The sequence below is a fragment of the Camponotus vicinus genome, unplaced genomic scaffold (assembly GCF_025532165.1).
Source record: "Camponotus vicinus isolate PSW18456_S1 unplaced genomic scaffold, iyCamVici1.0 SCAF_1, whole genome shotgun sequence".
Taxonomy (NCBI): domain Eukaryota; kingdom Metazoa; phylum Arthropoda; class Insecta; order Hymenoptera; family Formicidae; genus Camponotus; species Camponotus vicinus.
This window is the reverse complement of record NW_028141945.1, coordinates 24,881,569-24,899,471: the sequence shown is the minus strand read 5'-3', so window position 1 is coordinate 24,899,471 and position 17,903 is coordinate 24,881,569. Positions and strand designations below refer to the sequence as shown.

Below are 17,903 nucleotides of genomic sequence, written 5' to 3'. Positions count from 1 at the left end.
ATATATTATCTTAGATATGATTATCTTAGATATTGCAAACTTCTATTTATATCAAGCTTTTTAATTTAATTATATGTTTCCAAGATATTTATCCATCAAAAACAAAAATATTTTATACGTAATATTATTAAATGATTGCAATAACAGTGCATTCTTTTCAATATATTACACTGTAATATTGCTACAATGTTTCATTGCAAAAAGCGGACATCTTAACTTTATCACATCTTATAACAATGACTCAGCAGAGTTTCGCAATCGATTTGCAATATTGCAATGTTTCAATGAAATTATTCTTCAATATATCTGCAATCTTATTGTGCTGTATGGATATTTTCATTTGCTTACCACGTTTGCTACCAAGTGTTGAAAAAATAAATCTTTCATCAGCCGGCCATATAAAATTTTCTTTATATTCGAGGTCTCAATATCAAGCGAAACTTGTATAAAGTTCACGATTGTAAGTTTTCGATATGATATATTATTTCTTTGTTATAATTCATTTTAATATAATTCGTTGTTTGCCACTTTTCTGTTGCAATGTCTTTGTATTCTAGTGTAGGAAAAATCGTCAGATTAATATTTGAAATCCATGAAATGTTCATGCTATTTATGTTGGCCCCGCTCAAAGTAATATTGTTTGGTTCTGAGTATATGTGATCGATCTTGTTTAAACTCTCATTGTAGAAATCGCTGAAATTACTTGGATACACACGCACGTATATCAAGTAATCTTGTACTTGTAGCGACAAGTTAATCTTTGTGAAAAATCTGCCGTCTGCCATACGTTTCGGCACATTGATAAATTATTTGCTGTTTTGTTGCGTGCCGTTCACTAATGTAACTGACTTCCAATCCACTTCGTAGGTCACGGCCACGCAGTTCAGTTTCTTGAGTGGCATCCAATGAACTACTGCTATAGTAGGCGTCAGAGCTTGAACACTTATGTCTTCCGGTGCATTGAGCTTGCCCGGATTAGTTTTTATTAGTATCAAATTCGAGTCGAATGGATTTATCGATAATTGATCAAAGTAATAATTGCTTAAAGTAAACCAACTTGTATTCTATAAACAGTGTTAAGTTCTCAATCTCATAATATCGCTCGTACGTGTGCACATTAAATTTTTCAGATTTGTTGAGGTTGTTGTCTATACAATGGCTTACAGAGATAGTATATATAGTAGTTGGTAAATTATACTTTTTGCATCCACTCTTTACAACCGGCTCCGGAAGATTTACAATGATGCTGTTTGTCGTTGCAGTCACATTCTCAAAATTATAAACTTTTTCGTAAGGTGTCAGACATCTCATTGGAGGATATGGTTGTAAATATTTATCAAAAGCGTAAATTCTCTTTAAAGAATATTTATCTGAGCCTATTATTATCTTTTCAACATATTCGTTTACATTTACGCTCTTGAGACTTGTGTATTTCATTTTCGAAACGTAGATATGATGAGTATGTTGAAGCTGATTATATGCCAAAATGTAAATGTTTGTTTTGTCAATCGTCATAGATTGGAGTCTGACATCATCACTTACGTTTTCCGCGTGTAAAATCGTATTGCACAGAAAGGTGACGTGAAGTGTTTGTGACAAATATGTGATAAAGACCTATCCAGTAAATTAACGGCTCCTCATTATTCATGTTATCAATTATCATATAATTCATAAGAAACGCATAATGAAATTGGCAAAGGGATGAATTCATCTGAACAATTTGCACGTTTTTTCCATCGAAATGATATTTCATCATATCATATTCGTCATTCGTCCAATTCTATGATATGCAATATAAAATTCTAAAAAATATATAATTATTTTACTCATTATAAAACATTATTTTAACAAAAACAGAAACTTATATGTAGTAAAAATTTGAAATTCTTATAATTATATAATAACTTATTATTATTTTTTACTTATGATCATAATTATAAAACCACGTAAAATTATAAAAAAATTACAAATTTGCATAAATCTTTAATGGAAAATTATTTTTTCAGGTGAACGGTAGTAAACGTACCCCATAGACGGTGATACAAATAAATAGACATAATGAATGTTTTCTTTGAAAATCTCATCAAATTTAATTATGCCATTTTCCCACATTGTTAAGTCAAACTTTACAATATAAAAGTAGCCTGACTTTGTACAGGCCAAATATAGATTTCTTGCTACCCAGTCAAGACAGAGATCATATAGCTCATGATCAAAGCTAGCTATTTTTGTGATATTATTTTCAGTAATCTCCAATGTCATTAGATTATTTTCGTGTGTCCAATAAATTCTATGTTCTTGTGCCTAGTAAGCGACATATATTATGTCCGATTGTTCAACGAGATTATTAATAGTCGTTGAATCTAAGTCCAATATGTGGATGCCAGCATTCGTTAGTAATAATAATTTAGGTATTGGATTTTCATGCATAGTCGATACATCGATTAAATCCGAGTAAGGACCAGCAATAACTTCAGTATGTGCACGTACTCGGAAATAATATGTCGTATTAGGTTTAAGATTGTGCACCGTGTGCTCCAATTTTGTAGTTGTGATATTTTTATCGTCGCAGATTAGAATCTCTTTTAAGTCCTCGATGAAAAAACATTGCACTGTATATCCTTGTATTATTTTATCGGTAAATTCAGATTGGTCCCATCTGTAAAAAAATAAAATTTTAGCCATTTTATATTTAACAAAATTATAACAGAATTAATATTTTGATATAGTTATGTCGTTGAATTTAAGAAAAAGAAAGAAAACAGAAAGAATACAAACTAAGAATTTAGATTCTTTACCTCAATGTCACAAAAATGTCATCTACTTTCTGCGTGAATTGATGGGAGAATTGTACAAATGCTCGGTTCCATTTAAGAAATTGAAGGTGACCTTCATGTGACCTTCAAATAACTCTTCAAGGTCAAACCAATGAAACCATCTTATGGCCCCTCGAAACCAAACAACTTTTGTCTGAAACATTTTTCTCTCCCGGGCTTGGTTTTCGAGTTATTCTCCATTAAAGGTTAAAATGGTCCACCCTGTATATATATATGTTTTCGATATATATATATATATATGTTTTCGATAAATTTTGGCCTTATGGGGATTACAATATATATCTTAAGATTAAATTAGGGAGTAAGCAAATAATTTCTATTTTTTTTAGGAGAACAAATGACAATGCGAAATGATACATTTTTATTTCATTATATCGCGCGAACACTGGAATATAATTATTATCAGCTTTCCTTTTTAATTTATTATAGTACAAAAGCAGTCGATAAAAAGATAATAATCGCAATCAAATTACAACGATCAAAGAAGTTATAGAATTGCAGATCTTGTAACATTTTCATCCATATATTTAAATGCACGCAGCATGTAATCGAATTCACTTAAATATTTGCTATATCTTTGATTTTATTATAAATGTAATTATGACAATTTGTTTATACGATTGTATTACTACGTACAATTGTGTTACTACGTATGCTTTTCAAAATCCACTATTCGTACACAATTTTCTATGATATTCATATGATATTCATATGATGCAGTTTGAATCAAACGATAAGTAACGCGGTAGCGTGTTTTGGCTAGCGATCACAATAGGAACTGACTTCGAATGATCAATCTGATCATGTGTTGCCATGACGTCTTATTACATAATATAAAAAAAGCTTGAAAAGAAAATTACAATTGTATGTTAACATTTATGAATTTACAAAATAGTTAATATTACATTAAAAAGTGCAGATCTTATATAATATATAAAATACAAAAGTACACATGTTGAATATCTAATAAGTATCGTAAGAAAACAAACATTTAAGTATTAATACATGCATATCCATCTACAACTTTTTCTTCATTAATTAAGTTATTTATATCAGTTAGATAATACATATAACAATAATATTTATTGGATTCAATATATCATTTCTTCTATGTCACTTCTTAGAACTATAATATTTTCGAGACAACATTTGAAGTTTGATTTCATTTCCGCTGCATTGCAACAAGACAGCATTAATATCAAATGGACAATTAACCTTTAATTACGCATTATCAATAGATGACGAAACGTTTTATAACACATGGCTGTCGTCAATAGATAACTTTAAAATATGCTATGATGCCCCAAGTAGCACACATTCGTTTTATATGTATACGTTTCTTAAACGTATCCCATATTTTTTAACCGTAAAACATTAATAAGAAACGTTTCTATAAAAACGCTTTTAAAACCATAGTTAGGAAACATATTTGTCACGTTTCTAATATAGACAAAATAAAAACTAATTTTTATTAATTTCAAATTATATATACATATATACATACATATACATACATACATATATATATATATATATATATATATATATATATATATATACATATGTATATACAATATATAATTATTACGAAAACTATATTAATTTACAAATATACATTGACATCTGAATAGATAGACGGAGCATTAGCTATCGATTAACGAGGGGGGCTTTGATATTCGCGGTAAGGGGGAACTCTATGAACTTCGATTGAATTCGGTTATTCCCGATAATGATCGGTTAATAATTCGACTCCAACTTCTTTCATTAACATCAAAGTTCAGCTCACATGTATTGTGCGAAGTTGTGTTGTGACTAATGTCATATTATTTTTATATTTATTATATTATTTTTAAATTTATATATATTATTTAATATTATTTAATATATAATATTTATTTATTTATATATTAAATAATATATATAAATAATATTATATATATATATGTGTGTGTGTGTGTGTGTGTGTGTGTGTGTGTGTGTACGCGCGCGCACGCGCGTGTGCGTGTGCGTGTGCGTGTGTATGCGTGTGCGTGTGCGTGTGTGTGTGTGTGTATGAACATATACGTATATATGTATATTTTATATATTATTTAATATTATTATTTTCATATTATTTTTATATTTAGCGATAGCGATTTTCTCTAAATAAACACTCTTTAAACATTTCTGTGAAAATCTAGTTGAGAATCGATGATGTCAATGGAATCGTCATGTAATGTCAAATTGTGCCGAATAGTCGAACGTTGACGGAATTAACCGAAGTTCATGCACTCCCACCTTACTGCATTTATCAGTTACCCCTCTCAAAAGGCTCCGTCTATCTATTCAAATGTCAATGCAAATATATGAATAAGATCACTAAGAATCAGTATTTTATTGATCTCTAGTAGAAACGCTTCTTTTTTATTACTTTATCTTATATCTCACTAATTATAGTCATAGTGGAAGTAAAATTTCACTGTAAAATTAGTAATCGCTAGTTCGTTCGTTTATACCGCTACGGTGCGCTATTTTTCTCGTTTAAGTTTTAGTCATAAGAATTATAAAAAAGCTTGCAAAGGGCGACAGATAAAATTAAAAGTATCACTTCGATTTAATTTCTGATACAATCTCAATAGAGGAACTTCTCAGATATTAAATCGATTTTATAAGTCGGACAAGTAAATGTCCAGCGAATAAACAAAAATGATCTGTTCATAATAATAAATAAAATTTTTAATTTTATACGAAGTAGATAAATTAATATTACTGATTAAAACAGTCAATATTATTAATTCTTCCAGTGAAATATTATTGATTTACAGTGCTATAATAACTTATAACTGCTGTATCAGTTGTGACTCTGTTTACTGTTTTCAGTGATAATATACTGATTCATTTTGGACTTCCGTTTCCGGTGCGTTAGAGAGTGACACGTGGTGACTAGGCAGTTCTTTTCGGCAGTGTGTGAGAACGTAGGAGAGTGCAGGTGGAGGTGTGAGTGTGAGGGGGAGAGAGTGGAGGAGCGAGGGTGCGTGTGGAAGTGGAGGGAAGGCGTGATTGAGAGGGATAGAAAGAGAAAACGGTTCGGAAAGCGTGCGTGAGAGCGGGACGGGCAAGGAGCACGCAGAGCATTAAGAGGGGAAAGCGTAGAGCGCAGAGCGGCCGCGGGCAGAGAGCACGTGAAGTGTAGACGGCGCGCAGGGTGGTGAGAGAGACGGGCTAGGGATATAGAGTATAAGAAGGGAGTTGGCCTAGAGGCAGGAAGAGTGGAGGACAGTGGGCGGAGAGAAGAGAATGATTGGGAGGATCGGGTATGATGAAAGGAGGGTGGGGGCGCAAAGAGCAAGAAGCGGGAGCGTCGGCAGCGTCGGGAGCGTTGGGAGCATTGGGAGCGTCGGGAAGGCGGAGGACGTAAAGAGGAAAAGGGAAAACGTAGAAGTGCAGGAGAGAGGGGAGGAGGAGAAAGTTAGAGATAGTAAGAAGCCTCCCAGGGCGCCGGGCAGTTGGGAAAAGGAGGAAAGTGAGTGGAGGGAGGACATGAGGAGGTGGAGGGAAGAAGGAGGTGATGAAGGAACTGAGGGAGGTGAAAGGGCGGAGGGAAGATTTAAGACAGATGATGGAAGAGGTGAAGGAGGGACTTAGAGAACAGGGGAGGCTGATGAGGGGGGAGGTGGAGGAGTTGAGAAAAGAGTGCAGGGAGCGAGAGGGGAAATGAAATGAAGAGAGGGAGAAATTGGTGAGTTGCATAAAGGGGCTGGAAAGAAATAGAGAGGGGGGAGGAAAGGGGATAGGGTACTGGGGGAGGGAGGAGGGTAGGTGGGGGACAAGGTAAGAGAGTTGGAGAGGAGGTGGGAAAAGAAGGAGCGTGAAGAGAGGAGAAAGAATGTGATAATTAAAGGGCTAAAGGTTAAGGAAGGAAACAGGAGGGAGGCGGTGGAAGAAGTGTTAAACGTTTTAGGGGTAAGAGGAAATATAGAGGAGGTCAAGAGAGTAGGGGAGGATAGAGAGCAGGATGGAGAGATGGTACTTGTAAGTGAGGAGCAGAGAGGAGAAATTATGAAGAGAAAGAGAGAGCTGAAGGGGAGGAAAGAGAGGATTATGGAAGACTGGACGTGGAAAGAGAGAAAAATGAGGTGGAGGTTAGAGGAAATCGCGAGAAGGGAGGAGAGAAGGGGAAAAGGGTGAGAATAGGATAGGAAGGTTATGGATAGATGAGCAATGTTGGAAATGGGATGAGGAGGAGGAGGTTTTGAGGGATGGGAGGGGAGAACAAAGAAGGGAAGAGGAGGGGGAAATAAAAGGGAGGAGCGGAGTAAGAGAAGGGAGGGAGGAGAGAGGAGAGGGGGAAGGGGGAGGGAGAGAGAAAGAGAGAGTGGAGCGTGGCTTTTTGGAACGTGGCCGGGCTGGAGAACAAAGATAAGGAGTTTTGGATAGGGCTGAAGGAATGCGATGTAATGGTGTTATTGGAAACATGGTTGGATGATAGAGGGTGGAAAAAAGTGGAAGAGAGGCTACCGGGAGGGGGAATGCAAGCGGCAAGGAGAAGGAATAAGAAGGGAAGAGTGATAGGGGGATTGGTGATGGGTATAAAGAAAGAGTTGGTGGAGAGGGAGGAAAGGATAGTGGGGGCGGGAGAGGGGATCATGACGGGCAAGGTGAAGATGGGGGAGGAGAGATGGAGGATAGTGGGAGTCTACGCAGGAGAGGGCATGGAGAAGGCGCTGAGGGGGCTAGAGCGGTGGGTGGAGGACAGAGAAGCAGGAGTTAGAACGTTGATAGGGGGGGACTTTAACACGAGGATAGGGGAGGAAGGGGGGAGCTAGAAGGTGAGGAGGGGGAGGAAGGGAGAGGGGTGCAAGGAAAGAGACGGTCAAAGAACCGGATTATGAATAAAGAGGGCAGGCTGATGTTGGACTTCCTGGGGGAGAAAGGGTGGTGCATCTTCAATGGGAACGAAGGAGGACGAAGAGGGAGAGTATACATATACTGGGGGAAGGGGGTGCACAGTGATAGATTATGTAATAGGGAAGGGAGAGGTAAAGAATAGAGTGGAAAGGATGAGGATAGGGGACACGGTGGACTCTGACCACCAACCGGTAGAGGTATGAAAGGGGAGCGGGTAAGAGGGGAAGGGGGCAAAGTAGGAGAAAGGATATGGAGAGGTGTATGGAGCGAAGAAGGGAGAAATAGGTTCAGGTAGAAGCTAGGCGGTGTAGAGTTAGGGGAGAGGAGGCTGGATGAGGAATGAGAGGAGATGGAGGGGAAGTTGAAGGGGGCAATGAAAGAGACAGAAGAGGAGCTAAATAAGGAGGAAAAGAGGAAAGTAGGCTGGTGGGATGAGGAGTGTTTAGAGAAAAAGAGGGAGGCAAGAAGGGAATTAAGGAGGTGAAGAAGGAAGGGAAGGAAGGGGGAGGAATATAAAAGGAGGAAGCAGGAATTCAGAGAGATATGCGAGAGGAAAAAGAAGGAGGAGAATGATAGGTGGGAAAAAAGGGCGGCGGAAGCAAGTAGGGAAAGTGAAGTGTGGGAAATAGTTAATAGGGAGAGGAAAAAGAGGAGGAAAGTGACGGAAGGGATAGAGATGGCGGAGTGGAAGGAGCATTTTATGAGGTTACTTGGGAGGGTGGAAGGCAGGGTCGTCAAAGGAGGAAGAGAAAGGAGTCGGGAGGGAGGGGGAAGTGAGGAGAAAATAAGTAAGGAGGAAGTGAGAAGGGTTTTAAAGAAATTGAAGGAGGGAAAGGCGGCGGGGGTAGATGGTATTCCGAGCGAGGTGTGGAAACACGGGGGGGAAGAGCTGGAGGAGTGGGTGAGAGGGTTTTGTAACAAAGTCTGGAATGGAGGAGGGTGGCCGGAGAGCTGGAAGGAGGGGGTGATCATGCCGATAGTAAAGAAGGGGGAAGGGGAGAGGGTAGAAGATTATAGGGGGGGTCACATTGTTATCCACTTTATACAAGGTGTACGTGGTGGTGTTAGCAAAAAGGCTGAGGGAGGAAGTGGAACGCAAGGGGATTATTCCGCCGAATCAAACGGGATTCAGAAAGGGGATGGGGACGGTGGACAACATTTATGTGCTTAATTATTTAGTGAATAGACAGTTGGGGAGGAAGGGGGGAAAAGTGATGGCGTTGTTTGTAGACCTGAAAGCAGCCTTTGATTCGGTGGACAGGGAGGTGCTAATTGAGGCGCTGAGGGAAAGAGGGGTCAGTGAAGGGCTAGTGGAGAGGATAGAAGAGGTGCTAAGGAAGACAAAAAGTAGGGTCAGGGTCGGAAAGGAGTTGGGGGAGAGTTTCTGGACAGCGAAAGGGGTAAGGCAAGGGTGCCCGCTGAGTCCATTGCTCTTCATTATACTGCTAGCGGATTTGGAGGGGGAAATGAAGAAGGGGGGATTAAATGGGGGGATCAGGTTGGGAAGGCGAAGGGTGTATGACTTGGAATATGTGGACGATGTGGTGTTGCTGGCGGAGGGGAAGGAGGAAATGAGGAGTATGATAGAAAGGCTAGAGAGGTATTTAGATAAGAAGAGGTTAGAGCTTAACGCGGAGAAAACGAAGATCATGAGGTTTAGAAAGGTGGGAGGTAGGATGGGAAAAAGAGAATGGAGGTGGAAGGGGAAAAAAGTGGAGGAGGTAAATGAATTTAATTATCTAGGGTACACGCTGCAGAGGAATGGTGGCCAAGAAGCGCACGTGAAAGAAAGGGTTAGGAAGGCGGCGGCGGTAATGGGGCAAGTGTGGGGGATTGGGAAGAGAAGGTTTGGAAAAGACTGGGGAAGAAGGATTTGGCTGTTTGATAAACTGGTCTGGACGGTAATGGGGTACGGGGTTGAAATATGGGGGTGGGAGGAAAGGGAGGGGATGGAGAGGTTAGAAGAGAGATATCTGAGATGGGTGCTGGGAATAGATAGGAGGACGCCAGGGTATTTGGTGAGGAAGGAGCTGCAAAGGGAAAAATCAAGAAGTAGGGCTGGTAGGAGGGTGTGGGGTTTTGAGAGAAGGTTAGAAGGAGGTGGAGGAAGCGAACTGGCAAGGTTGTGCTGGGGGGAAGTTAAGGAGAGGGCGGGGAAGAGGGGGGGGAGCTCGAGTTGGGAGGAAGGCAGGAGGAAGTTTCTGAATGATAGGGGGATGTGGGTGGAGGGAGTGGGGGAGGGGAAGAGGAAACGCGGCTGGAGGAGATGGCAAGGTGGGAAAGAGAGGTGCAAAGGGCAGAAAGATGGGAGAGAATAAGGGAGTCGAGGTACAACAAATGATACAAGGAGGTAAAAGGGGAGGGGATACCGGAGTACCTAAAGAAAGGGTGGGGAAAGCAGATGGAGCAGGATAGCGAGATTCAGGTTGGGGAACGAAATGAGAGAAGGCAAGTACTGGGAGGAGGCGGAGAAAAGAATATGTAGGCTGTGCGAGAGAGAGGAGGAGACGTGGGAGCATACATGGGAGCGTTGTAGGGATTGGGGAGAAGGAGAGGGGAGTTGGCAGGAGGCGAGGGGTTGGGTGTTTGCGGAGGGGGGAGAGGGGGAATGTGGATGAGGGAGGTTGAGAGGGGTAGAAATGGGAAGGGATATGTGGAAGACCAGGGATGGTGGGAGAAGGGAGGTGTGAATGAGGAGAGAATGAGAGAGAGTAAGTGGCATGCCGAGGAGAAGGGAGGTAGATGCGGTTTAAATGGAAATTTGGAGGCAAGAGGAAACGGAAGTCCCTTTTGCGGAGAAGGTGTGTGTGCGCGCGGCGGGTGTGGGTGTGGGCGGATGCAGAGGCAGAAGCCCACAACCACACCACTAGGTTAAGTAGATATAAGTTAGGTTAAGTTAGGATAAGAGGTTATGTAAAATAGTTGTAAAGGTTTGGGTACGTTCCTTATAAAAACGCCTTTCAAGCCCTAAGGGGACGCAATAAAGTTAATAATAATAATAATACTGATTCATTTTTAGAGAGAGTGTGTATGAATGCATTATTTTATTAATTCCATAAAAAAACAAAAGGCTTTCCGTTACGTTAATTATTTGATTTTGTTATTCGATTCGTTTTACTATGCGTTTTCAGCCTCCGCCTCCGAGCGATAATAAAAAAATTAAATAAAATCATAAGAAAATTATTTAATGTGTGCTGCTAATGATTGAAACTCTTTGTAAAATGAAAGACTATTGTTCAGACTATTAATTCATATTTTTATGTAAATATCTTAATATTTTACAAAACGTTTCACAATGATATAATTATTTAGATACTTAATTATTGATTTTTGAACAGTCCAAGTGTGTTGCATTCTTTCATTTTATAAGTTTCAATCATTAACAGTGTTTTAATTAGCATTGATAATTAATAGAAAAACTGTAACATAATAGATCTCGGTTTCGAAAATCGCGCAACGTTTCGAAAAGATGCGTTAAAAAATGTGATGACGCTTTCAACCTGCTTCCAACCGAGTGATCATTAAATCATGAAAAAATTAATTAATATTGTAATTATTATTGTAACAAAAACTGTAATAGAATATACAAAACGTTCGAAAATCAATAAAATATCTAAATAATTATGTATGCCTGTATATATATAATGGATATCTTTTTATTATTTTCAGTAATACAAAGACTGGGATAATGCAGAGTACTTTTATATAAGAAAGGTATCGCACCTGCTAAATTATCCGTTAAATATTTTCACAAGAAGATATCACAAATATCATTCACCGTATAAATTTGATGACAATTATTGGCAATTCCAAGTAATATTTTATATTACATTTTATATCAACAAATAACACTTAATTATAAGTCTTAATAACATATTAAGTTAATAAACTAATACATTTTATAATCATTGAATGAAAGTAACAAACGTTATTTTTATTTTCTTGTCTGCAATTGAAATTTGGTTTATGTTTTTTTAGATAACACACAGCATGATAATATATTTCAATCGTAAACTAGAATATAATAAATGTATAAATTATAAATGGAAATTTAATACGATATCCCGTTTCCTGTTGCATTTATCTGATGAAGATATTGAATGGACATTGTAAAATCATCTATGGATTAAAGGTTGCTACGAACAAATTACAAAGGTAATAGAGATAAGTTATTATTAAAAGAATTATATATTATTATTAAAAAGAATGACACTGTTCTGCAAAATATTTAAATAGATTTAATTATATATTTAATTAGAATATTACAGATTAAAATATATTCTACTATATTAGATTAAAATATTTTAAGATATATAATATAATATTCTTATAAATATTATCTTTCAAAACATCTCTACAAACAGAAAAATTTTTTATAATTATGTACAAACGAAAAATCTAAAAAGAAAGTGAAGAAAAGTTGCAAGTGAATGATAGTTGTAAATTTAAAATTATTATCTCTATCGCGTCGATCTTAGGTATAAGAGAGATTTTTAACTTTTCCATTTTTCCTTCTAATTTTTAATTTTTTAATTTTTAACTTTTTGAAACAATTATCAAGCCATTTAAACAAAATTAATTGGAAAAATTGGAATAAATATAAGGTTATAAATCTCCAAATATATAATTAAATGTTCCATAAATATTTTAATATGAAGCAGACTTTCTCTTTTCTAGTATGTAACATGATTTCAGCAAATATAATATTAAAAAATATATATATAGCTAAGAAAATTCAATTATGTTTTCTTATAATCTTATTCAAATTAAAAATATAAACTTTAAAAAAAGTTTTTATACAAATTTTATATGATGTACAGATGTTAAATATAGATTTAAAATTTATCATATTATTTCTTCTTGTAATCTTATATTATTAATCTTATATATTATAATCTTACCTTATATTATTTCTTTATCTTTTAAAATGATTTTCTAACAAAATTTAAATTCAGAACAGACAGAATCAATTATCCAGAAATATTTTTCCTACAGTAAGATTTATTGGATCATTTGGAAAATAAACATTAATTTAATTATAATATCGGCTAAATAATATCGACTGGACTCAGTAAGGCACCTTCTATGATTTTTCATAATTCTATAATATTTTTCAGACAAAGTTTGAAATTTGATCTAGCATCCGCTATACTCCAGCAATGCATCATCAACTGGTATAACGTTGATGGACAATTAAGAGGCATCGGCAACCTGCCATCAGCACGTATATAATTTATCACTTCTTCATCAGTCTTGGCAATATAAGGTTGCTCATCCAACGATGTTCCAACGAATTTCCCACATTAATATCCCAAATGACCAAACATCGCTTTGAGAAGTAAATATTCCCATTCCCAAAGATTCCGGTTCATCCAACGAACAGGAAGCAAATCTTCTCCTTTTTAAAACATGATTTAAACAAAAATCTAATTTTCTGATTGAAGTTGTTCATTTTCAAATTGTTCATTTTCAATATGTGCAAAATGAAAAACATTTATATTTTGCTTTATACAAATAATAACAATTTATTTATTATATTCACTATTATTCAAAGAAAAAATGCATATTATGATAAAAAAAATGGAAAGCATTCCCAAAAGAATTGATTTTATTAATAATTAATTTTTTAAATAATTATAATTATAATTGTATTTACCATGCGATAATAATCATCCTTGTAAATAGTCCCCTAGCTGGTCCAAAATCTCCAATTTTGATGACACGATTCTCGCGATTTCTCGCGGATACTAAGCAATTTCGACACGCTAGATCTCTATGTACGAAACGCAACTCTTCCACGTAGCAACAGCCTTGTGCAACATCTTCACACATGCCGAGCAAATCTTGCAAACGCAGAGTATGCGAATCTGACGCTTGCAAATTTCGACAATCTCTCAAATATTTTAACAGATCACCAGTTTCCATCAATTCCAATACTAGTATCGGAGAATCCCCATCTAAACAAACGGCCAATAATCTTAATATATGTTTATGTCGAAAATGATTCATAAGCCTGACTTCTTTTAAAAATTTCTTTTTCTCATGGGAAGAAAGATCTTTTCGAAGCATTTTTATTGCAACGGATATCTCTGTGCCCGATCTTTCTAAGTTCTTCACATTTCCTTGAAACACCTACAAAATATTTCACACAAATTTACGTTCGTACTTCATTAGAAAATGTATAGTGTAATGTCAAATAATATTAGATTTTACTTCATATTAAATAATTCAACGAAAAATTATAAAGACGACATAATAAAGTGTGTGTATGCTGTCTCATCTCTGAATTTCATATACCTTATAATCTATTATAAAAATTCTTCTTCTTCTTCTTCTTCTTTCTTCCTAGGTCCTGTTTCCTTCGACATATATGCCTTATGTTATGTTCCTGGGAGATCGAGGTCCAGCTCTCCCGCCATCTTTTGGGAGGTCTTCCTGGCAGTCTTCTGGTGTTAGGATTCATAGTCCGCACGATTTTGGCCAAACGGTTCTCCTCCATGCGATCTACGTGATCTCTCCACTCCCCCCTTCTGTTTCGTGACCATCTCACTATATCCCGCACCCCGCACCTCTCTCTTATCTCCTCGTTCCTTTTCTGATCGAGCAGTATATTTCCCGTGATTTGTCGCAGGGTATGCATCTCCGTTGTTCTGAGGAGGTGTTTTGTGCGGGTAGTATCTGCCCTCGTTTCCACCACGTATCTCATAACGGGTCTTACACAAGTCTTGCATATTCTGACCTTGCTTCTAATACCCATATTCTTATTCCTCCAGACGATGTCCCTGAAGTATCCAGATATCAGAGCCGCTTTGGATGCCTGGCTCTTGACTTCTTCACTGAGGTTCCTACCGCTTATGATGTTGACTTCGAGGTATCTAAAACTTATCACCTGCTCGATGCTTTAGTCATAGATGGCAAGCTTACATCTTATGAGCTCCTTGGCTATAACTAACGATTGTGTTTTTGGAACCGAGACGATCATATTCCATTTTCTTGCTGACAGTTGAAAACTATGTAACAGTCTTTGTAGCCCGTCTTCGTTTTCCGATATCAGCACCGCGTCGTCTGCATAGCAGACTATCTTGATTTGCTGGTTTCCTATTCTGTATCCATTATCCGAGGCCGTGACATCACCTATTACCTCATCCATGATTAGATTAAAGAGTATCGGGCTGAGACTATCCCCTTGCCTCACACCGGTGTTAGTTGGTATTCGTTCCGTCAATTCATTCCCTACCTTAATATATATGTCTGGTTGTTCGTGTTTAATTCCTCTATGGTTGCTATGATGTTAGGGTCAATGTGCCGCTTCTTTAGCAATGCTATTACATCTCTTAACCTTACTCTATCGAATGCTTGCGTCAGATCCACAAAGTACATGAAGGCTGGTTTATTGAATTCAATGGCCTTCTCTGCGAGCTGTCGTAGGATGAATATTGCATCCACGGCGGATCTGTTGGGTCTGAATCCTTGTTGTTCCTCCCTTATTCCGGTGGTCGCCACTTCCTCCGCAAGCACCTTAGTCAATAACTTCGATACAGTGCTCAACAGGCTAATTCCTCGGTAGTTTCTGGGATCCATTTTTTCGCCTCTTTTAAAAATTGGTATAGTGATGCTCTCCCTCCATTGTTCAGGCACTTGTTTTTGTGTGAGAATCATGTTGTAAAATCTTAACAGTTCGTCCATCAAGGCACTGCCCCCGTATTTGATCATTTCGTTTGTTATATTATCCACTCCTGGAGACTTGCGGTTCTTGAGCTTTGTTACTGTTTTCGTTAACATTTCCCTGGTGACGAGCCATTCTCCTTCTTCAGTCCGTTCGGCTGTTTGGTTTCCCTCATCCTTGTCGTTTGTATTTGTGTATAGTTTTTTGAAGTATGTCTCCCACTCTTTCTTTGTAATTTTGGAGATTTGGATGTAATCGTTGATTGGCTTCCTACGATTTCTCAGCATATTCCACACCTTCCTCTGTCCCCCGTATAGATCCCGCTTCATATCGTTAGATTGTTCCCAATATTCTCTTTTTATCCTACTGATCTCTGCGTCCACTCTATTTCTGACCGTTCTGTATTGTTCAAATGTGACTGTTTTGCTTCGGTATTTTAGGTAGATGTTTCTCTTTTCAGCTGCCAGGATCTTAATTTCTGGGGTAAACTAGGGTTTTGAGCTCTTTCTACCATTCACATTGATTGTGCGTTTCCCCACAGCCTCCCGAACAGCGTTGACCATGCTTGATGATAGTTTCTTCCATGCAGACTCCACGTCATCCTCTCCTCGAATTGGGTTGTCTTGTATTTTTTCCTGTAATCTCCGTTGATAGAGGTACTGTGTGGTAGGGTCCTCTAGGGATTCCATGTTTAGTTTCTCTATTTTTTCACACTTTTTCCCTTTAGAGATCTGCATAGCGCATCGCATCTTTGTTAATATCAGATTATGATCAGTTCCGGTGTTTGCAGATGTAAGCACTCGCACATCGAGTATTTTAGATGGATGAATATTTTTGTTTATTATCACATGGTTAATTATAAATTTCTGACCTCTTGTGTTCTCGAAAGTGTACTTTTATTGTTCCTTGTGGGGTAAAAAGGTATTAATAATGCGAAATTCATTATGCGTGCAAAAATCGACCAGCGTCTGCCCATTTTCATTGTGGGCTTCCTCATTAAACCGGTTTTTCACTCCTGGTATTACGTCGTTCCCGATCCTTGCGTTGAAGTCCCCCAAAAGGATGATCTCCTCTTGTTTTAGCATTCATTTCACCAGGTTTTGGAGACTAAGATAGAAGTTGTCCCTCTCCTCTTTGGGTTTATTAATATCAGGGGTGTATGCGCTTATGATGTGCGTTCTGAGTTTGTCTACTCCTCGGAATCCCAGTGTTACTTGGATTAATCTTTCACTGATGTACTCTATCTGCGCAATGTTGCTTTCATATTTCTGGGCTATTAAGATACCCACGCCCGATGTCGCTCTTTCATTTTTTTCCTTGCCACTATACACAAGCAGGTAGTCGCCGTATCTCACGCATTCTTTACCCTTTTTCTTTGTTTCTGAGAGTGCACACACGTCGAGACGATGGTTCCTTGCTTCGTCAATTATTTCTTGATCTTTGTTGTTAAAGAACGTGACGTTCCAACATCCTATTCTAAGTGTTTTCGCATTTCGTACTCGTTTGTTCCTTCTTCTTGCCAGGTCGTCATAGTTGTTTCCAATTCTATCCGAGGCATTTCTGTCGGTGCTAGGAGCGATGTTTTTTTACGGGCAGGCTGCTAACCTCACCCACGAACCCTCCTCTTTAATCCGGGCTTGGGACCGGCAGCGCAGCCGCTGTCACAGCAACCTCGCAGGCAGAGTTTATAAAAATTCATATAATTTATATCTTTATTAGAAAACTCACATTTGTTCTGTTAATTTAGAAATTAATTTGATACTGCTTGAAAACATTAATTCTTACCATTCCGAATGAGCCGCTACCAAGAAGTTTTATTAATGTGATTTGATTACGTTCGATTTTAGGTATCGCATATTCATCTGAATTATAATGTAACATAGGACTGTAAATCATATTGAATTCAGTATTTCGGCAAGGTACTTCATGTAGAATCGCTAATTCCATGTCGACCATTGTTGAAGACAAAAGTTGCTTATTATTATTTCTGCGTTGTCGATATACTATTATAAAATTTGGATTTAATTATGTAATAATATGCATTATAAAATTTATCGCTATCAATGGTAGGTAATATTTTGTAGCTAATATTCCGGGAGTGTTCGAAGTATCATCTATATTATGCAAAAATATAATTTTAATATCTTCGTATGTGTGTGCTTTTAAAAATTTATTTCTACTTATAACTATTATAAATATTTAATTTTTTAAATTTTAGGCCTATTTATATCTAAAAATATCATCACATAATATTATAATATCTCATGCAGCATACACCGAAAAAATTGTATTCTTGAAATGTATACTTTATAAGTCCTCTTAATAAATATTCTTAATAAATAAGAATATATTCTTAATGAATAAGAATATATTCTTAATTTGCGACTTCTACGCCGCAACTCGATTTTCGTGTGCGCGACATGTTTCTTCATTTGCCGCTACGCGGCGACACCACTCTTAATTTTTCTCGTATTCAATATTTATCATGAAATGTATATAAAGGACTTGTATTA

General features: G+C 37.2%; 1 protein-coding gene across 1 annotated transcript; it reads right to left on the bottom strand.

Annotated features, from left to right (window-relative positions):
• Positions 1-13,376: 13,376 nt before the first annotated feature.
• On the bottom strand, positions 13,377-17,346 carry LOC145961392 (uncharacterized). The gene is made up of 8 exons (XM_083081570.1): positions 17,176-17,346; positions 16,996-17,048; positions 16,485-16,866; positions 15,930-16,121; positions 15,069-15,878; positions 14,678-14,961; positions 14,275-14,623; positions 13,377-13,856 (listed from the first exon to the last, which is right to left on the bottom strand). The coding sequence occupies exons 1-8, from the start codon at positions 17,344-17,346 to the stop codon at positions 13,377-13,379; spliced, it is 2,721 nt and encodes a 906-aa protein (XP_082937696.1).
• Between the last annotated feature and the right edge of the window lie 557 nt (positions 17,347-17,903).

Excerpts from the sequence above, each read along its gene's own strand:
- LOC145961392 (XM_083081570.1), bottom strand. The coding sequence starts at position 17,346 with ATGGTCGACATGGAATTAGCGATTCTACATGAAGTACCTTGCCGAAAT. Across the intron at positions 16,867-16,995 it reads GAGGAGGGTTCGTGGGTGAG|AATAGGATGTTGGAACGTCA; the intron begins GTTAGCAGCCTG and ends GAAAACACTTAG. Across the intron at positions 14,962-15,068 it reads TGACGCAAGCATTCGATAGA|GTAGGGAATGAATTGACGGA; the intron begins GTAAGGTTAAGA and ends ATATATATTAAG.